This window comes from Pezoporus flaviventris, unplaced genomic scaffold (assembly GCF_033815535.1).
Source record: "Pezoporus flaviventris isolate CSIRO_AGI_PZ_B2104156 unplaced genomic scaffold, CSIRO_AGI_Pfla_v1 ptg000054l, whole genome shotgun sequence".
Taxonomy (NCBI): domain Eukaryota; kingdom Metazoa; phylum Chordata; class Aves; order Psittaciformes; family Psittacidae; genus Pezoporus; species Pezoporus flaviventris.
In genome coordinates, this window is record NW_026892602.1 from 740,610 (window position 1) to 762,778 (window position 22,169).

At 42.5% G+C, this 22,169-nt stretch overlaps 1 protein-coding gene across 1 annotated transcript in view; it reads right to left on the reverse strand.

Moving 5' to 3' along the window:
• GLG1 (golgi glycoprotein 1) overlaps positions 1 to 22,169 on the reverse strand; it is a 96,254-nt gene that overhangs the window by 8,769 nt on the left and 65,316 nt on the right. Inside the window, exons 7-22 of the mRNA XM_061468924.1 lie at positions 21,594 to 21,777; positions 19,555 to 19,769; positions 12,185 to 12,306; positions 11,550 to 11,651; positions 10,243 to 10,396; positions 8,471 to 8,608; positions 7,591 to 7,677; positions 6,860 to 6,922; positions 6,066 to 6,179; positions 5,567 to 5,655; positions 4,585 to 4,702; positions 3,518 to 3,610; positions 2,799 to 2,936; positions 1,580 to 1,703; positions 924 to 1,066; positions 594 to 695 (exon numbers count right to left, since the gene is read on the reverse strand). Coding sequence (XP_061324908.1) covers positions 594 to 695; positions 924 to 1,066; positions 1,580 to 1,703; positions 2,799 to 2,936; positions 3,518 to 3,610; positions 4,585 to 4,702; positions 5,567 to 5,655; positions 6,066 to 6,179; positions 6,860 to 6,922; positions 7,591 to 7,677; positions 8,471 to 8,608; positions 10,243 to 10,396; positions 11,550 to 11,651; positions 12,185 to 12,306; positions 19,555 to 19,769; positions 21,594 to 21,777 — 1,986 coding nt within the window. The remainder of the gene's footprint in view (positions 1 to 593; positions 696 to 923; positions 1,067 to 1,579; positions 1,704 to 2,798; positions 2,937 to 3,517; positions 3,611 to 4,584; positions 4,703 to 5,566; positions 5,656 to 6,065; positions 6,180 to 6,859; positions 6,923 to 7,590; positions 7,678 to 8,470; positions 8,609 to 10,242; positions 10,397 to 11,549; positions 11,652 to 12,184; positions 12,307 to 19,554; positions 19,770 to 21,593; positions 21,778 to 22,169) is intronic.

The following is a 22,169-nucleotide window of genomic DNA, read 5'->3' on the forward strand; positions in this document are numbered from 1 at the left end:
CCTCAATATGTTAGCTCATCATTGGGTGCAGCTAGAGAACACATGATGAGATACCTTCACGCCTCCCAGATTCCCAGAGCCAAATGCAGGCTGGCTTATGCAAAATGCACACCCTTTGAAATCCAACAGCATGGAGTCAGCCCTACTGTACTGAGGAGGAAGGCGGGGGGAAAACAGTATAGGAATAACATTAAGAGATGAGAGAAGGAATATTTGAGGCATGGCTGATTCGGCTATCAAAAGCAAACGCTCAAATATCTGACTGTATTCCAGTAAAGGTTGACAACACCAGAGAACTAACACACATTTATTTTTAACAATAGGAAAGCAGTATTTTCCCATAGTCAAAAGTAGTAATGAAACCCCAGATGAAAAAGTTAATTTCATATTTAATGAAGCACAGGAAACTGTCATTCTTGCACACTAGGTGAGTGTCACAAGCAGAAAACCTGACTAGCTAGAAGCAGGGCAAAGGGGTTTGGGTTTGTTGGGTTTTGAATTGTCAAGGAAAGTTCATGTTTTAAGAAACAAAAATCTGTTACATTAAGGGAATTTTCACCCAAAAAAAGTAGCTGTGGAGTTACTTTTCCTACCTCGTCAGAGCAGTGCATCTGGAGTTGGGGATCCAGCCGATAATCAAGAGCTGATTCCTGGATTATCACTTGAATTTGGTCCTCACAGTCTTGAGAGAGACGCTATTAAGCCGAGAAAGTTATTAACCCACTCCATGACCTTTATTTTCATAAATCAATCACCTTGCATTTTAACCTGTATAGCTTGTATGTTTATACAGGTGCCTAAAAACCTCACTTGGGTACAGCCTACCCGGACTACACCACAAGCCTGGGTTGGATGTGTGATTCAACAACTATTGCTCAGGATAATCCTGCAGTTTCTCATCTGCATGCACCAGCTCTGCTTACCTGGTCTGCGTATTTCAACTTCAGGCATGAGATGACTTGCCCTTCCAACTCGGTATCATCCTTGGCTCTATTCAGGATATTCTGGCAGAATTTCGGGATGTCTGCTTTGCACGCCTTCCTGAGCACTGGATTTAAGCGGTAATCTGACCGGGAAAGATGACAGAACTTAGAGTACACGTATCTTCACATTACAGAACATAAGACTCCAAAAGGGATTGGACAGAAATTTCCTGGATGACATTGTACCACCAATGAATTTAATAGTGTTTTTCCACAACAAAATACTAACTTGTGAGGTAAGAGCTTCAGGAATAAAGCAGATCAAATAACACCTGCTGACCCTCAAGAACTTGACTGAATAAAGTCAGTGTGTGCACTGACAGCCATGAAGGAATCACAGAATCCCAGACTGGTTTGGGTTGAACGCGACTGTAAAGCTCATCCAGTTCCAAGCTCCTGCCACGGGCAGGGACACCTTCCACTACATCAGGTTGCTCCATGCCCTGTCCAAGCTGTCCTGGAACACTGTCAGGGATGACGCAGCTAGAGCTGCAAAGTTGAATACTTGCAAAGAGCAAAACAAAGTGAATAATATTCCAGTCATGCAGACCACTCAACAGCTCAAGCAAGTTTAGCATTTTTTTAGAAAAGGATACCCGTGTTCTGTGTTATCTGGCGCTTGGTAATCATTTGCTTGCATTTAGGATCCATTACTTCACTGTTCTTGTTTTGTTTCAAACACTGCAACATATTTTTTGAGTCTGCCTCTGGACAAAACCGCTACAAAAAAAAAAAGGAAACCAACAAAAATGTTCCAAGTTTCATCACTAAGCATTTGAAAATAAGAACCCCAACCAACTATATTAATGGAAGAGAATAACCTGCCCAACCCAGAGGTACACAGACACACTCACTAGCCCCAACACCTCCTGTTAAAAAAAACCAGTGCTATTCTATAGATTGCCCATGGGCATGAATATTTCTACTTATGGACCAAGCCATAAAGTCTCGCCTGACTTCCAGGCACCAGCCTCTGTTGGCAGTATCAAAAGCAACTGGCCTTTATTTTCTAAGTTACAGAACACTTTGCATGAAATGCCAACCAAACTAGGTCTCATACCCAACTCCCCTTTATTTCAGAAACTACAAAGGGAATCTTTTAGATCTGTACACAAACCACTGTTCTGTGTAAATGCTGGCTGGACAAAGTAACAAGTAAAGACTTCATGAGTAACAGCCAGGACAAAGATAGATCATACAGAACAAGAAAGCAGAGAAGAGCTCACTGATGCTAATTTGCCCATTCCCACCCTGAATCAGATAGTCAAAAGTGAACCAGCTTACCCAAAGTTCAGACCAAGATACTAATTTTCTTTTGTTAGAAACTAATTCTGTGGGTATAAGGCTGTTGCATCTTCTGCATACAGACCACAGACTAGTGTTCTGGAGCTTGCAATTCTGGTTACTATGAAAGAGTGCCCTATATCAACAGTCACTGCTGCTTTCCAGTGGTACCATCTTAAGTCTTTAAGCCAGCATTTCTGATTTTAAGTTTTGTATAAATTTGTCTGCTTTATCAGTTTGATGAAAGTCTGCATGCACCAGATCAGAAGTGAACTGAAAATGTTACTCCTCTCTGTAATCGCAGCTTCACCTTTGCTAAAAGCCAATCGAAATCCAAAGTGACTGGATGAAAACTGTATTATAAGCCTCAGCACAGGCTTGCTCCTCAATTCTGTTGGCAGCTGGGAGACATTTATTAGTGCGAAGACTTTGACCAGGTATTTGGATAAAGTAAAATTTAAAGAGAAGCTTAAAACTGACAGAGCTCTTATATTCCAACCTCACCCTCTTAAATCAGCACACCACCATTACCTTAATCATTTGCTTGCAGACTCTCATGAGTGTGTAGTCCAATTCTGGATCCATCATCTCTGTCTCCTGCAGTTTAAACACCTTCTGGTGGCACCGGGTACTCAACTGCTTCTTGATTTCTTTCAGGCATTCAATAATCTGTATAACACAGTATTACAACTGTAACAGACACACTGTAGACATGATTCTGTCATATGCTGCATTAAAACCACAGCTATATGTTCCCCTAATGGCCATCTTCACCTGATTTGTGAAGTTACATTCCCAATGCCTAGATTTTATCAAAAGTCATTATCAACACTTATTTCCAGTACTTGCTTTAAGCTCATCTTTACTCTCAAAGATTTAATGAGATGAAGAGAGTCACCTGGACATACTCCAAAACCCCACACCTCATCTTGCAGACATTAATGCCTAAGAAATGTTTAGCAACATTTGCAGTAACCAGCTGCTAATAGTTTAAACCAGCATTAACTGAAGAATGAAGTGCTCACAGCACTCCATTCACCCATTATTAATGCTTGTGAATTAGTGAAAAAAAAAACAAAAGCCCAACACAACCAAACGCAAAACATTTAACATTCCCAAACACTGCAAAAAGACTTCAGTGACATCAAACTGAAAATCCAAAGCTGCACTCACAGGGGCAAAAGTGTTCTTCAAGGGTTTTCTGAAGTGAAAGTACAAATTAAATGTAAATTATTAATAAAATGCATTACCTGAGCATTGCCATAGGGCACGTTTTGGCAGTAATTCTTGATGTCACTTTTACAGGCCTCATACAGTTCTGGTTCAAGTCTGATATCCTCAGTCTGCAGGATAAATTACAGTATGAATATTTTAGTATTATTCTAAAGACTACTCATTAATCTATTATATAGAGCCCTCTACTCACAAACAGCAACTCTCACAACATGCAGACCAATTTCTTTGAACTTAAGGGTCTTGGGTGTCAGAAGTGATGCTTTGAAACTTCACAATGAAAAAGGGTTTAAACCAAATTCTATAGATGGTAAGTTTTTCCTACTGCTCCTCCTAAGAGGGCATCAACACAAATGTCCAAGACAACTAAAATCTTTTCATGTGAAAGCTAAAGGATGTTATTAGCCACCCATATATTGGGTGAAGTTTCCTGCTTTTAAGTGATGTGAGTGAAGTTTCCTGCTTTTAAGTGATGCCCAGCCAACATTTGAATTCTTCCATACAAAGGAAAGACTGCTGCCTCTTCTGGTACGGGTCTACTTAAGGTGAAGCTTTAACACTCAAACAGTAACTACTGGACAAAGACCTGAAGAGTTTATTGCTGTAAGCACTGCAGCCGGAAGCCGAGAGGCAGCCTTGCCTACCAGAACAAATACTACTCCTATTTATCCACTGAGCAACTTGGAGCAGCTGGAGTTGAGTGGCTTCATCTGTGCTTGTTTCCTCAGTCTATAAAATGAAGCTATTATTTTCTCCTAGAGGACTTTCAGGCCATCAGCATGTATATTAGGTAGCACACTGCTACCTAACCCTAAACATAACAATTTTTAGCTGAAATTCCAAGAACATTTAGCTTGCCTTAGCCTTCAAGAGACTGTATGTAAGGCATTAAAGCAGACACCTATTATTTTCACTGTGAAGAGCAATTCTCTTGTTGTAGAAAGAGTAGAAAAAAATTAGTTAGATACATCTTACAAATGAGCTTCCTTTCTTTTTTTTTACTTTCTCCCAGGGTGGACAAACCAGGAAGCTTTAAATGAATGATGTCGCTAGAAGGCACATCAAGAGCTTCATGCATGTTTACCATCTCTAGCTCCTCAACACGCAGCTGTTTGCGGCACTTCAGAGAGACCCTGTGCTCCTTGGCATCCTGCAAAGTATCATTGCGCACAGTTGTGCTCAGACAGATCACAACATCCACCCTGTGGAAAAGAAAATAGCTTTTTACTCATACTCCTTTCACATCAGCCAAGATTGGTGTTGGACCACCAAATCAGAGAAGCTCATCCCAAGAATCCAAATACAACATGAATTACTTGTACCAGGCTATAAGTAAGCACAGATGCACAGCAATGTGTAGAGTAACTGGACCACAATTAAAACCTAAATCTGACGTTATTTAATTGAAGTCTAGATCAGAGAACAGGAAAATACTCAAAACCCACTACATTCCTGCAAAGCAAGACTTCTGCTCTCAAGGCATGTGAGCACTTTAAAAAATCTTTACTTCACCTCAGGAATAAATGAAGGTGTATACATAGATGGCATTGAAAGCAATCCTATTGCATTATGGGAAGGGCATGTCTAATGAAATCAGTCTTGCTAGCCACGAACAGGGTTGACCTTGGGTGCAATTTAGTCTTACATCATTGCAGCAGACCATTAAAAAAACCCTTACACGGAAATGAATAAACCAGTTAAAACAAGGGGATATCTTCCCTTCCCAGATCAGCAACTGGAACAACAGTAGAACACCTTAGAAGACAATCTAGCCAGGATGTAAGACATCTTGGGACATGCAGTCTATTAACTGTAATCGTCAGCTATTTTCACAGCATGAAAAATAAAGAGGACAGGCTTGTATGCAAGAGTAAAGCAGAAGTAATTTTAAACAAGTAGGTAATGCCTCTACCTTAAGCATCTTCAGAACACAGTAATTAAGGGAAAACACACAGAACAATCAGCCTTTAAGGGAAATCCAGCACTTTCTGTGCTATCATAAAATATCCTGTAACTTTATTACATATTTATACAATCAGATAGCTATTTGGTCAGGTACTACATACTTTTTTTTGATGTTGGGACAAAGTTTCAGCACATCCTCCTTGCAAGCCATTTTAAACTTGTATGAGAACCTAAAATCTTTCATTTGAACCTGCAAGAGAGAAATGAGGAGAAAAAAAACAAACACCCCACTTTGGTCACTTGGAGGAAAAAGCAAATGGGAAGTCCTGCTGAAAGAACGCTTGTTGAATCATACAACCAGCAAATGCTTTTGTCTACAATTTATTAATGAGAAAGCAAGGGGAATGCTGCACTGCTTAAGAATTTGGGACCTTATCTACCAATGCCAGGGAGGAAGGAAGGCCTGAAAATAAATCTCGCCCAGAAGGGACCATTTATGATCAGGCATGCAAGTACAGCTGTCTGAATTCACAAGAGCACTTTAAATACAGTGGGAAATCAATCTTGACACAGGAGGGGGTTCACAATTAGCAAATTCCTGTCAACACCCTCAACAAACAAAACAGGCTCCCACTTACAGCAGAGAAAAGCTTTGCTTACCAGCTGGAAATGAGTAACTCCAATTGCACATTTTTCATTCATTTCCTTCTGGTGTTTGTTCTGGATCAGACACTCCATCAGGTCCCCAGAATCAATCTGGTTATCTGCCACCTCCTGAAGAAGAGATGAAAGGCTTAAAAATGAGTTAACTCTTACGAGTCATGATTTTTATGCTCCCATAGTAACCAGGAAACAACACAACTTACAGTCCCACTCTCTGTTGTGAGCTTACTGTCAGCATTAACTGACCACCCTAGAGCTGTAACACCCAACACTACTAAACGGCTAGATCCATAGATATAGTTAAGGAAAGAACCATCTCAGGCACATGCACACTCTAGATTCAGGAGAACATCCTGCACAGACTCAGTGCTTACATGAACTAATACAGTTAGGTGCCTTCCTTGCTATAACTACTCAATCCTAGAGCAATGTAAGGAGCTATTGAAACTGCAGCTGCACAAAGCGGAGTGGCTCAACACCGTGCTTGCAGGCAGGAAAGAAATATTAGTTTTAAACTCACTGTAAAGAGTGATTTTTCCAATCACAGAGCAATTTTCATGTTCAGACTCTAGCTTTCATGCTAGGGCTCTGACAACAGCAGAAGCACTAGACGGAACTAAGAATTTTTATTTTAGGGGTTTTTTTTCTTTCCCAATTAAAGATTTTTATAACTGCCTACTTCTGATTTTACTTTTAGGCATAGCAAGTACATCAAGAACTAATACTAAAAATCCAGCCTCTCCCACAAAGTATATTTCCCCACAGATATTCACACTATCACAAATACTCACATGACAGAAAGTCTGGATAATGGGCTCACAGGCTCTCATCAGCAAGGCTTCAATTTGAATGTCCTGCAGAAAACATGCAATATTTAATTTTCACAGTGAACAGACAAGGAAAAAAAGTTCTGAGAAAAAGAAAACAAACCCTGTGGTAACAAGTTAAACTCGACCCAGTTTACAGGACTTGGACAGATGAATCCATGCAATCCTTTCAGCAAATTTTAGGAGATACACAGAACAGTTTGGGGCAAGACAGTCAAATATGCAGCTTCATAAAATAAATAAAGCTGCTGACCTCACTGGAAAGCTGTAATTATGCACCTGGCAGTTATTTCTTGCAAAATTTTGGGCACAGGGGAGGGAAGTTGCAATATGGTTCTCTAAACTACTAGCAAGCAAGACCAAGAAATGAAGTCTCATGACATATCTGGACTTGTACTAAAGGTAACTGGGTTATCTGTGCAAGAAATCTTAGCTTTGGTACCATAACCAATTTTTTAAGCAGGAGAAATTACAACACCAGCCTAAGAGCCTGAACTGTTGTTCATTTCTCTTTCTCAAGAGCCCCCATGAAAGCTTCCACTGCATGAGGCAAAAAGGATGGTCGGTCTGATCCCCAGAGAGCTGCATTTGTGCAAATTCTGACTTTATTTTTATCCCCATCACTATCAAAATGACACACTTGACTAGACATGCTCAACAACTACTCCCTTTTTCCCAGGCTGAAAACCACTCACCTCAGACTCCAACTCAGTGAGATTTCCCACTATGTCTCTGCAATCAGACACCAAGTCATCAAGATGGTCCTGAAGGCATTCCAGCTCCTACAAAACCAGAGATTTTAGTGTGTGATTCAAGAATCCAAGCTGAAAATGTGGGCCTGAAATATTGTAATACATGTGAAACTGTCCCCTCCTAGTGAAGTCCTAAGTCTCATTTAACCCCAACTCTTCTACTGGCATTCCCAGAATGTAGTAGTGATTTAGAATGTTGGTCTAGGATGTTATTGCTTGTTTTCAAAAGCTGTATAACATGCTTTCACTTCCAGAATATCACATATAGTTTTCCCTTTGCCTAACCTTAATATAGTTTGTTAACCCAAACTACAACCTATGATGGGCACTTCAAACAGACAATGGTGCATGCTCTACTGTTGAGGTACCGTCTGCTGTTGAATGGCTCCTTCCCTACCAGAAAACAGCAATTTACTTGGAAGTTTTTGTTGAAACTTTGTTAAGTAGCAGCAAATGTTAGTTCAGTTCTATATAAACCCAGGAAGCATGTCAGTATTTGCCAGATGGAAATGGGATAAAGTTTATGTAGGAAATGTCAAGCCTATAATAAGAATGTTACAAGTAAGAGTCAGGGTGGGGTTGCTTCATTAAAGTCCTTTGTGCTAATTATCCCCTTTCCTCTTCTCACTGCACTACACATTTGACCTACTGAAGCCATGAGGTAGGTGCAAAGCTTCTTCGTATCACCCCCACCTCTAATGTAGATGTTTTAAACTGCATTCATTTTTAATATATTCTCAGCTAATGAAGATGACCCTTTATCCCCTTTTTGCCCTTCCCACCCTTCCAGCTACATGAGTAGCAGGGTTACTGTGTGCAGTACCTGCCCTGTCTCCGTTTTTTCACTGCACCACTTCCCTAAGTCAATCATGCACTTGTCCTGGAGAGCTGGGTCAAGTTTCACATCCATGGCACGCTGATGGAGGATTCTTTGGACCTCTGCTCTGCACTCTCGTGATAGCTGCAAAGAGGGGAAAGAGCCTTCAGCATACAGAGTCTTCAAATCTACACAATACAAACAATATGCTGTCAGGTAGGGTACTGAGAATGACCATGAGTGCCATCAGCAATCCCAAAAAAGCACAGAAGTCTTACAATGCTCAACACAGGCCTGGTGGATCCGCCACAAGCGATTCAGGCTCCAAAAGAATAACTTATTTTGGATGAAGGGTCCTTTCATTCCACAAAAAAAAAGTTTTATATTCTTAAACCTTCACTTTGCTTTTGAAATAAGATGTCAAAGCAGGTCCCTAGATCATCTGCTGCAGTGCCCCCTTGGTTCAAAGGCACAGACTGATTCTGGAGAAGTCAGAACAGTTCATGTCCTCAATACCAAAAGGGAAACCCAGAGCAACACAAGATAGATCAGCTATAATTTCTTCTCAGATATCCCTACTGCAGCGCATCAGAGCCAGCATTTGCAAGACTGTGGAAGAAACCAGTTGTATAAAATCAAGAGATACTGGTATGGTGCTTGTCAGACCTAAATGCACTGGTAGAAGCTGAAAACCGCATACATTTAAAACTGCAAACCACTGCAAGTCACCTAACAGTTTGTGCAACAGCACTGGGTGAGTTTGTCTTCAAAGGCTAAATTTCAAAATGACAGCTGCTCCCTTAGTCTTTTTTCCACAAGAAAAAAAGAACAAAAAACATTCAAAAGCCTTTTCTTCTCTAATAGATAATTTGCAGGGTGGCTATTGTTTTCTTTGGTCAGCGCAAACATAAAACCAAATTAAAATAGTCTCAACTCAGCAGACTGAGAAATTGCATTAAAAAAAAGATTCCTTAAAGAAAGATGCTTTCAATCAATACTTGACCTCTGCCACAAAAGACGTTTTTAATCAAGCTGCAGAAATTTATCTGTAAGCCAAGAAATTGTATAAACCCACCAGCTTCTAGGGGCTGGGCACACTACAATGCCAGAAGAAATAGAAACGGGTACTCAGCTGCTTTCAGGGGAGTGCCTTGATAAAGGCACGAGAGGGCAGCAAACTTGTGGAGAGTAGCTCTGAACCAAACAAATGTGATGATGGTGGATCTCCAGACTGAAGGGCAGCAAGTCAGATCCCTACTGTCTTCTTCAAAGCCAGCATAAGCACATTCACCCACACAATAATCTCCAAAGAACTGAGAAGATGCTTTGTATCAACAGAAACAACGTAATGAAGTATAATCTGAAATTGTAATCCTATCAAAACTTAATTAGAAACAGCCTAGGAAAGCTGGGCTCAGAACTCCTCTTTGCATAAAACCGATTTTGCTGCTATGCTAGCTATCCGCAAGTAATCACATTCCTCTGGAAAGACAAGGAAGAGGACTTGCAGTATGTCTAAACAGACATACACCAGCTGTTGTCAACATGGTTTCCCCTGCAGGCAACTGTCACATGTTAATGTTGGCTATTTTGCCTTACCAAAACAGACACCTTCAAGAAAACACACTTCAGAAATTGGGCATCTGAAGCAGTGCAAATACGACCTACAGGTAAATGTTTTTAAGTAGCTTTTGTGAGTTCTTGCAGTTTTAACACAGTGTGTCCAACTTCCAAACATATGTGCAGCTCCTCTATCAAAGAAGAAGTGGAGCACTTACCCTCCTTCCCTGTTCCTCTGTGCGGTACGCATGCCTGTACAAGCAGGAGAAAACAGCCCCTGGAGGCATCAGCTCACTAGTCTCATTCCAGCCATGGGTATGGCAGAGACGGGAGGCATCTCCCTGACACTTGCGGTAAAGGACTGTATCCAATCTGCAATGAGAAGTTATCACTAGCACTTTATTCAAACCTTTAACGGTTTTCATATTCCTAAATGCTTCTGAGGCAGAAAAATCCACTCAAGTTTCATACACCACTACATCATTCAGCAGCAGTGTCTACCCAACTGCCCAGATAAACTGTGGCTGATGCATCCCTGGCAGTGTTCAAGGCCAGGCTGGACGGGCTTGGAGCTACCTCCTCTAGTGGAAGGCATCCTGCCTGTGGCAGGGGGTTGGAACTGGATGAACTTTAAGGTCCCTTCCAAACCAAACCAGTCCAGGATTCCAACTGAACCAACAGGTGGCAAAATGCCTGTCACTGCATTTGGAGTCAACGCCCTAATCTTGCAAAAAAATTTTGGAAGATCTTTAATTACAGATTAAATCTAGAATTCTCTTCTGCAGCTTGCCAGCCAAATGCTGACACATGAGCAAAGAAATCACCTATGGGATGTCCTAAAGTAGCAGTAAGGCAGGTATGTATCATGTTTTCATTGTGTAAATACTTGTGTGTGCTTTGTACTGCTGCCATTTTAAAAAGCCAATTTCATAAAAATCTGAGATAAATTATTGTCTGCTCTGGATCTGGGCTCACTGAAGACTCAGCATCTCTTGCTTTTGCATACAAGAAAACTGCAAGTGCAGATATTTTAAGATGATGTTTAACTACATTAAAGCTAGGTGAGATATTGCCAAATTTCCAAAACAGATACTTTGGATTTCTGCAACACTTTAGAAAGGGAGCTTTTCACACAGTGGTTTTTTATTATACTTAGTAGCTTGATTTTCTTACATCCCATATTGTAGCATTCAGAGCAGATAAAACTGATAAAACACAACCTTCAACTTGAGTACGGCTAGAGTGAATTCTTTTAATTAAGGATGCAGTGCATGTCAGAGCTCAAACCTGACACTTTTTAGGGCTGCATCATTTCCAAGTGAGTATCTGATTTAAGTGGCCTTCACACTTTCTAAACATCTTTTGCTTCTACTGTTCTAGACAGGCATTAATGCCCTACAGACCTGGCATCCTTGAAAGTCTTCTTTTGAACAATCATAGGCTGTATGGTTTTCCATGGAACTACTAATTCATACAAAGGCTACAAGCATCAAGGGAAGATAAATCTTTTTTTTACAATACTCACTTCCAGTCACGAGATATGAAATACTGGAGCTCCAGGAGCCTATGCTCACAGTCCTCTACCATCTTCTCAGTATACAAGTGCTCCATCAGGCAAGACAGAATCCTGCAAACAGAAAAAAGCAGTTAGGCAACAGTCTGTTATAATCAAACTGAGCTTCCTTGTAACACTTGGTGTTGCCAAATCAGCCTTCCCAATGAGCCATAGATAAGATGCAGAAACACCGTGAAGATCTTTCTCTTCCTTCAAAAAGATTACATCTAAAACAACTGTATACCACATTTGTACCCTCTTAAATTCCATTGGCTTAATTATCTCAGCAAGTCTGATGTACCACAACATTGTAAGCAATACCTTATATGAAGTCTAGCTGAGGAGACAGTAGGTATCAGACCTAAAGATAAAGGAGACAACGGACGCTGCAGTATGGGTTTGCTTAACTGGCCTTTCATGGCTTGTTACTTCTCTTTGTGATATTGCTCAAGACAGAGCTCGGTTTGCACCTCCAACCCTGTACGAATTGCTAGTTTGGAGTCTTATCAGTTCTGGAGAAGTTTTAGTATGTATACTGGTGAACCATGCAACCTCCATGGGTGCCCAAGAGAAACCAAAATCTGTTGTAACAGAGAGCCACCTACATTGGGTCTCCAGATCGTATGTGCTTGCAGGCAGTCTGGATCACTGACTCGCAGGCTTCGTTCAGTGCTCTGTCAATGCGGTAATCTGCGCCAGGGTCAGTTTCTTGAATCAGTGTTTGAAGCTGGAAGAAGCAAATTGTGGACAAGAAAACAAATTACCAAAATTATCAGAACAAGAGTTCCTGCAACCTCACAGCGTGGCAATACTATGCCAATAACAACACTGCCAGGTATGGCCTCTGCTTGACAGTTGCTTATTTGAAGTGCTTGTGCTGCTAACTCGATTGCCAGACACGGGAGTCCAGCACTGCTGAACCCTAATTACCATTATAAAGTAGCCCAGGAACACTGCATGAGACCAGTTGCATGCTGAAGGTCAACTGTAAACCTGGACTACCTACATACTGACTTACAAAACAGACCTGGTAAAATATGAATACTGTATTTTTTATCCATCTTATGCTTTGGTGGTAACTTCATCCCATAAGGCTCATGGTATCAAACTTCGTCATATTTTAATGGAAACTATCTACAACTGAAACCCAAATTAATCTTTAAAGACCAGCTGTCTAACTGCAAACAAACCTTAAAACAGTTTTTTTAATTGCCTGGAGAGATCACAAAAATTTTATTGAAATACTAGATAAAAGGTCCTGTTCTGCTGCCACAAGAAGTAGCATTTCCCCAGGGATGCTTGCTCAAGCTTTTGGAAACGAGGTCAACCACAATTTGGTCTACAGTACACCATTATTTTTTTATTTATATATATACATATATATGTGTATATATATATATGTGTGTGTATATATATATATATATATATATATATATATGTAAATTAAGAGCAGGGCATCAGGTTTTATCGACTTAAGAGAAGTAACGGTATAAATGAAAGATGAAAACAAACACTTTCCGAAGATTTACAGAGCAGGTTGCCAACTTGAGGCTGTGACATCCCAGCAGCGCTCCCTTTGTGACTTCCAAATCCTTTCAGCTGTGCAGGTAAATACAGTGTGAACAGTTTCATCAAGGCTTTTCTAGTTACAAAACAGTTATTCTGATTGAAGCTTCAGAAAAATAACTGTCTCTTATTATTAAGGAAACCTAATTTAGCATCCAGAGCACCAAGTTTCAAAGTCCCTGGCATCCAAACATGGGTTTGGGAGATACCTACTAGGAGAGGGGAAGGGAATTCAGGTAAATCTCAATCTATAGTTTTCTGGTGCATAAGTCAACCCCATTTCATCTGCCACTAAGCTGTCAATTCCCAAAGACTGACACAGGGCAGGCTGGTACCATCATTTGACAAGAAAACATCTGTAGCTAACAAATTTGAAGCAAAAAAAAAAAAACCAAAACTAAACAAACAAACAAAAAAACACAACAAACCCTAAACCAAGAAAAAACGAAACTAAGACAGAGCTTGCTTAGCATCAAATAGTCTACACTGTTAACATCTTGACACACTTGATTTCACAGAATCATAGAATAGTTAGGGTTGGAAAGAACCTTAAGATCATCAAGTTCCAACCCTCCTGCCATGGGCAGGGACACCTCACACTAAACCATATTACCTAAGGCCTCGTCCAACCTGGTCTTGGACACTGCCAGGGATGGAGCATTCACAGCCTCCCTGGGCAACCCGTTCCAGTGCCTCACCACCCTAACAGGAAAGAATTTCCTCCTTAGATCCGATCTAAACTTCTCCTGTTTAAGTTTTAACCCGTTACCCCTTGTCCTATCACTACAGTCCCTAAGGAAGAGTCCCTCCACAGAAGCCCTATAGGCCCCCTTCAGATACTGGAAGGCTGCTAGGAGGTCTCCACGCAGCCTTCTCTTCTCCAGGCTGAACAGCCCCAACTTTCTCAGCCTATCTTCATACTGGAGGTGCTCCAGTCCCCTGATTGTCCTCATGGCCCTTCTCTGGACTTGTTCCAACAGTTCCATGTCCTTTTTATGTTGAGGACACCAGAACTGCACACAATACTCCAGGTGAGGTCTCACGAGAGCAGAGTAGAGGGGCAGGATCACCTCCTTCGACCTGCTGGTCACGCTCCTTTTGATGCAGCCTAGGATACAGTTGGCTTTCTGGGCTGCAAGCGCACATTGAAGCTGGCTCATGTTCATTTTCTCATCCACCCCCCCCCCCCCCGCCAAGTCCTTCTCCGCAGGGCTGCTCTGAATCTCTTCTCTGCCCAACCTGTAGCTGTGCCTGGGATTGCTCTGACCCAGGTGTAGGACCTTGCACTTGTCATGGTTAAACTTCATGAGGTTGGCATCAGCCCACCTCACAAGCATGTCAAGGTCCCTCTGGATGGCATTCCTTCCCTCCAGCATATCAACCGAACCACACAGCTTGGTGTCATCGGCAAACTTGCTGAGGGCACACTCAATCCCACTGTCCATGTCAGCGACAAAGATGTTGAACAAGAGCGGTCCCAACACCGATCCCTGAGGGACACCACTCGTTACTGGTCTCCAGCTGGACACTGAGCCATTGAGCACAACTCTTAGCGTAGGGCCAGCCAGCCAGTTCTTTATCCACCCAGTGGTCCATCCATCAAATTGATGTCACTCCAATTTAGAGACAAGGATGTCGTGTGGGACAGTGTCGAATGCTTTACACAAGTCCAGGTAGATGACATCAACTGCTCTACCCCTGTCCATCAGTTCTGTAGCCCCATCATAGAAGGCCACCAAATTGGTCAGGCAGGATTTCCCCTTAGTGAAGCCGTGCTGGCTGTCACCAAGCACTTTGTTGTTTTCCATGTGCCTTAGCATGCCTTCCAGGAGAATCTGCTCCAGGATTTTGCCAGGCACAGAGGTGAGACTGACTGGTCTGTAATTCCCCAGGTCATCCCTTTTCCCCTTCTTGAAAATGGGGCTTCTATTTCCCTTTTTCCAGTCGTCGGGAACTTCACCTGACTGCCATGATTTCTCAAATATGATGGCCAGCGGCTTAGCAACTTCATTTGCCAGCTCCTTCAGGATCCACGGATGGATTTCAGCAGGTCCCAGGCACTTGTGTACGTTAGGGTTCTTAAGATGGTCTCGAACCAGATCCTCTCCTACAGTGGGTCTGAGGTCTTCATTCTCACAGTGCCTGCATTCATCTGCCTTCCAAGACTTGGGTGGTTTGGTCAGTGCCTTTGCCAGTGAAGACCGAGGCAAAGAAGTCATTCAGAACCTCAGCCTTCTCCAAATCCAGGGTAGCCAGTTCTCCCGAGAGCTTCCTGAGGGGGCCTACGATCTCCCTAGTCTGTTTTTTATTTGCTATGTACCTGTGGAATCCCTTCCTGTTATCCTTAATACCCCTAGCCAAGTTTAATTCTAACTGGGCCTTATCTTTCCTAACCTGGTCCCTAGCTTCCCGGACAACATCCCTGTACTCTTCCCAGGCCACCTGTCCTTGCTTCCACCTTTTATAAGCCTCTTTTTTCACTTGAATTTTCCTCAGCAGCTCCTTATCCACCCAAGGAGGTCTCCTGGCCCTCCTGCTGCACTTCCTTCTAGTTGGGGTGCAACACTCCTGAGCTTGTAGCAGGTGATCCTTCAATATCAACCAAGAGTCTTGGGCCCCCCTGCCCTCTAGGGCTGTATCCCATGGAACCTTACTGAGCAGGTTCCTGAAGAGGCCAAAGTCTGCTCTTTTGAAGCCCAGGGCAGTGAGCTTGCTGCACGCTCTTCTCACTGTCCTGAGGATCTCAAATTCAAGCATCTCGTGATCGCTGCATCCAAGGCTGCCCTGGAGAGTCACATTTCCAACGAGCCCTTCCCTCTTGGTGAGCACAAGGTCAAGCCTGGCACCTCTCCTTGTCGGCTCCTCTGTTACTTGCAGAAGGAAGTTGTCTTCCACACAATCGAGGAACCTCCTAGGTTGCCTGTGCCGGGCCGTACTGTCCTTCCAACAGATGTCAGGGTGTTTGAAGTCACCCATGAGAACAAGGGCCTGTGAGCATGAGGCTTTTCCTATCTGTCTATAGAGTGCTTCATCTGCAGGTTAAGGATTTCTGTTCCTTCCAACCCAAACCAGTCTGGGATTCTATGAAGTGGTATGTCCTTTACAAACTCCGTAAGAGCAGTGGGAGAAGAATCCATCTGTTCTGCTGGTGTACACACAAAGCCTGCATACAATAGAAGCCAATACTCTGCACATAAAGTGATGGCATCTGGTGTCAGATGTTTACTATAAAAGGGGATCAAGTACCATTAAGGGAATTACTCCCTTAAGGGCCAATGGATGAATAAAACCTCAAACCTGACACCTTCTTGCACACACAGCTTAAATAAACTGATCGGAGCACTATGTAAGCAGGATTCTTCCAAAGATCTCAACTCGTATTTTTGTTGCTACCAAGTGGAAGAGGCCAAAGCACACCAGCTACATCAGCTTGGAAACACCAGATCACCTCCCAGTTCTCCTTGTCCTGTTTTGGGCACTACTACATGATTCCCAGTCCTGATTCTCAACCATGTGCAAGATGTGCAGCAGCAACCCAACTGCCCTGCCTGCAGGATAAAGGAGAACACTTAGCACCAGGGCTAAAAGTGAAGGCTTTATAGGATTTCCCCCCCTCCCCCCCAGCAAACCTTTGCAAGCTGAAAAGCAGCTGGATAAACTTTATAACCCTCTGAACCTTTATTCTGATATGCAGATAAATTAACAATTAACTATCAATTTATCAGCTGCATTAGAAATGGAATGCAGAAATACCTGCACTTTTAGTAGTGATCATAGTTTTACATGCTTAAGGGACTGAAGAGAAAAAAAACCACAGATGAGACCTGAGCAACATAAAAACCACGTATTTCAAAAACAGTCTGCCAGCACCTCTAGTATGAAGTATTACTTGCACTAAGCAACTCCACAGGTGCCAGACACTGCCAGTGCAGCTGTAGACCTTTTTAAGGGCTGATGCTCACAAAATCCACGGACTTGCATGTCTGCTGCTGGATGACCTACAGCACCACACAGGATCTCCATCTTCAAAGAACAGCATAGCAATGATATTTGCAGAAGACCATTTAATGACTGGAATGTATCCAAGTTTCATATGCATCCCCAAAGCAAAGAGCAGCTTGTTTCACACAGGAAAACATGCTCCAGAAGTAGTACCTCCTTCTGCTCATATTTTTAACAAAATGCACGCCCCCATAGAAGTACATCCATAGTACAAATAATATGGGCCTTATCCTACGAGCAGGAAGCTCATTCTAACACAGTAAATCAAAACAGAACAAACCCAGAAACAGCTGAGGCAGCCATTACTGTTAAATACAAAAATGCAAACAATACATGATTTAGTACCTCAGAAGCTGTAGGCAGCTATACAATAGCACCATGCCAGTCCTCAGGAACCCAGAACACTGGAATGTTTAGCCTATTCTTGCAATCATCTATTTCCTCTTTCCCATGAAAATACTGACAAACTAATTGTATTTTATAAAATCAACACCTAACTTGCTCTGCTTTGCACAGAGACTAGAACAAAGGTCATTTAACATGGAAGGGGACTCATGGCCAATCCCTGCCATTGTATCAACTTACTGTACAAAATTAAAGCAGCAGCCTAGGTATAAGAGAACTGATAAACCCCATAGATTTCTACAGACATGCTTTTCCTCCTGAAGTGTGAAATCTCATCTGTCTTTTAGGGTTCCCTATCTTGACTTTTGACTTGTTCTGAACACACACTTCATGATCAGGAACTTGTTCCTAAAACAAACTGATCTGACAATTTGCAATTAATCAAGATGTGAGGCAGCAAGTTCAATTTTGTATTTAAATAGAAACAAGTATCCACCCTTTCGCGTGAACACGGCACAGCATAAGTCATGCACACCGCAGAAATGACTCAAACTGCACCAATCTGAGCCCTGCAGCTGTACCAGCACACCTGGTATTTATGCAGAAATAAGCTCCATCACAAAAGCACCCTGTGCCTTGCAAAAATTTAACAGATATTCATTTATCTTTGATTACATACACAAACCAGCAATGTTTTAGGCTCAGGCTTTAAGCACCACTGTCACTGAAAATGGACTACGGTGGTTCTATGTATTGCAGGAGGTGAAGAGCATACATCTCCCCGCATTCCTACAAGGGCACTAACACTTCCTAGTCATTTTTGGCATTGATGTCACTTTTCCAGGCTACGGGCTATTAAAAGCAGGTATTAAGTACAAAAAAAATAAACAGTATCTCATTAAAAATCACTAATGGTTCTGAACAAATACTAAACAACTGTTTTCAATTTCAAGAGACTACAAACAGGATGCACTTGAACTAAAATGGATGTTGAAAAAACCCAACAAACTATCCCATTTTAAAAAGGTATTTTTGAGAAGAACATTTCCTCTGGTGGCTGCAATGATGACAACATGCAGCAGTACATTGCACCTACCTGCCTGAAAGTCCCATCTCCATCGTTTAAGCTTAACAAAATAGCAAAAATAAAACTGAACAGAAAGATGCTTTGATAAGGTTTAGTGCACTTCCAAGGACAGGGCATAAGGGTAAAAGGTAACGAGATGGAATGTTTTGAAACTTATTAAAAAAGCAAGTTTTGCTACATCTTGCAACAAAGAGAGAATTCCATGACTTAAGAGCTGTGGAAAAAGAACTCCTGGAGAGCCAGTACAAAATCCAGAGCAAAACAATTCAAAATGTACTTTTTGAGGGGGAACCCCCCTTCCCCCTTACTAATGTGTTGCTACATATCAAGTTACACTTCATACCACAACAGTTATTCAACTGCCTCCAACATGCACTGGTACCCAGCAAAGCCAGGCTGCCTTTAGCATTGCAAGACAAAACGTTAACAGACAAATTTGCTTCTACCGAGCAACTTAGACAGGAAGCAACAGAAAAGCTAGAGTCCTCAGTATGGGAAAGACTTGGACCTGTTGGAGAAGGTGGAGAGGAGGGACACAAAAATGACCAGAGGGCTGGAGCACCTCTCCAATGAGGAAAGGCTGAGAGAGTTGGAGTTGTTCAGCCTGGAGAAGACTCCAGGGAGACCTGATTGTGGCCTTACAGTTCTTAAAGGGTGCCTACAAAAAGATAAGGAGAGACTTTTTAGCAGGGCGTGTTGTGACAGGATGAAGGGTGATGATTTTAAATTAAAAGAGGGAGATTCAGGTTGGATGTGAGGAAGAAATTTTGCACAATGAGAATGGTAGAACACTGGCCCAAGTTGCCCAGAGAGGTGGTGGATGCCCTATCCCTGGAGACATTCAAGGGCAGGCTGGATGTGGTCCTGGGAAACCTGATCCAGTTGAAGATGTCCCTGCTCATTGCAAGGGATTGGACTAGATGAGCTTTGAAGATCCCTCCCAACCCCAACCATTCTAGGATTCCAAGATCTTACCGCCTGCTGGCAATTCAGGCCGACGCTTCCCTTTTCGCCCCTCACTACCTTCATCAGGCAATGCAGGGTGCGTCCCTTCCGGTGCAGACCGGAGCAGTGGTGCTCAATCTCCCCTCGGCAGCTTAGGATGATTTCTGGGCTCAGTGAGAAGTCTTCCATCAGCATGCGCCGGTAGTCCAACATTTCCCCCTGGCACTCGCTGCTCACTTGCCGACCTGAGCCAAGAGAACACGCCATGATTCAGTATTAAGGCTTAGCATAGGCCTCCCTGACCAATGGTATTATCACACTGGAGGAAGAGGGATGATGTCCACACTCTGGATAACACCAGAATGCAACAAATGTGCTAAACCAGATGCACTGGGAATTAAACCAGTTGTTAGTGTAGCATCCATCATTTAACTAAAATATAGCCAGTCTATGGATTCAATATATGGCTTTTGTAAAGGATTCCTGAAAGATTAGAAGAATCTCATTTTGGATTTCATGCTACAGGAGTTGCTTTTTAAGCTGCAGGTCAGCTTCTCCCTGTGTGCTCAAAGGACTCATTCTTCAAGTGGAAGTTACCTTTGGTAACTTACCAGTTTGGTGTGTAACTGGGCAAGGGGTTTGTCTGGACAGCAGGTTGGAACATTTTCTCTGAGGACAAAGTTTTCTAAAGCAACAGTAAATACTTTCTCAAGAAGCCAAGAACCAGAATAGAATATGTTACCAAGAGTATATATGGAGTTATCTACCCCACTGTTTGCACAGAAATCTAGCTTTAATAAATGCTTAGACCTGCTATAAGCTTTTCTACTGTCTCCATGCAGACAATTTGGTTTTCCTTTTAATCAAAACAGGTTGGGTCTTCTCCTATGCCTTTTTCCTAGCCCCTATCATAAGTTATTCATGGGTGTACAATGCCCGATGCAACAGAGGTCCTACATCCCAACAGGGGCTCCCAGGCATTATAATACAGACACACGCTGGTGTGTGGAATAACAAGTGCTCCTCCCAGGCTATGCTTCTACATAAGCCACACGTTGGACAACCCACTCCACTGTAGAAGTAGAAATTCATAACTGAAGTACAAATTCATAACTGAACAGCAGTTTCCTGCATGTAATTCAGGAACACACTTGCCCTACTGCAGGGAGAAGGGAAAAAAAGCCACCCACAACTCTTCCACAAACAGGACACATCACTTCCACATCAATCAGAAGCAATGAGTTATTCAAACTCAGAATGCACAGATTGCTTATGACGTTACAGCCTTTCCCTCCCATGACAGAGGCACTGCAGCATGCAGCCCTGCTGCTTCACTGGAACTGCTCAGTTGCACACCAAGGGGGAAAAAACAAACAACTCTGCAGTGCAGATTAGAGGCTGTAACATGTCATTTTACATCTTCTGGTAATTTCAGAGAACCTTTAGCATAGGTCCTGCTGCCTATGTGTGCACTGCCAAGTGCCTATGCCTTTGGGACAGCCACTATTGTTATGACATCTCCAACTTTCACTAACTTACATGAACAAAAATATTCTCACACTTACCTTCCTTCTATACAGGAAAAAAACGGGTTAGAGAAAGTAAGGCATCTACCCAAACTGCTGAAGTGCAAGGAGAGAACATTACTTACAAGAGGCAGAGGACTAAGTACCCCTGGCTTCCCAGGAGTGATGATAAACAGGTTGTCTATCCCATGTTTTATCCCAGTAGCATATTTAATCCTTACTACATAAAGGAGGAAAAAAGCTCCTTGAATTCATGGTGAATAGAAGGATTTGCAATTACACACCCAAGTGGGATTTGCTATTTTGCATTTTAAACTTCTTGTCTACACAACAGCACTCAGCATCAGAGATTTACTCAGCTATTCTGATCTTCACAGCAGCAGTGATTATAGCCTCATGATGAGGAAACTTGTCACTGAACCAAAGATTGGATATTGCCTGGAGGAGGAGACTGCAATTGAATGTTGAAGCTGAAGGCCCAGGAGAAACTTTTAAAATCCAGGTCCCAGCAAGCTGCACCTCTCTTGATTGAGCTCTACTTACCTCTGTGCACTGCAGACTCCAAACACATCAACAGGTAGGAAAGTCTGGCTTCCCGAGACCGGGGCAGGTTCTCCACGTTACAGCGGTACTTCTTCAGATCACTTTTACAGGACTTTGCCAGTGAGTAACTGACTTTGTAGTCTTGGGCAATCAGCTTCTGGCGGGTCGTCAGTGCATCACGACACTGCAGTAGACACATTGGGATGGCTGGATGAGCTTCCACGTAGCGGCAGAGTCAGATCTACTGCTACATTTTCAAGTTGCTCTAAAATTCATACACTTAAGCTGGACTGCAGTTAAATTTCATTTGTCTCATAGAGAACCCAGGACAAATGCACACTGAGGTCAAGAGATCAATGGTTTTGAAGGCAGCAGCTCTCTGCAGAGCTCTTCTTGAAACTGCACATTCATCCAGCAATCTGGGAGACCTCTGGCCATGAGCATGACTCATTCTCAGGAACTAGCATCAGTTGATGATGCTCATCCCAGCTGTGGTCTGTGCTCACCCCGTGCCCTTAAGAAACAACTTTTTCCAGTCACATTTACAAACTAGCATGTTCTTTGGATTTGTTCTGC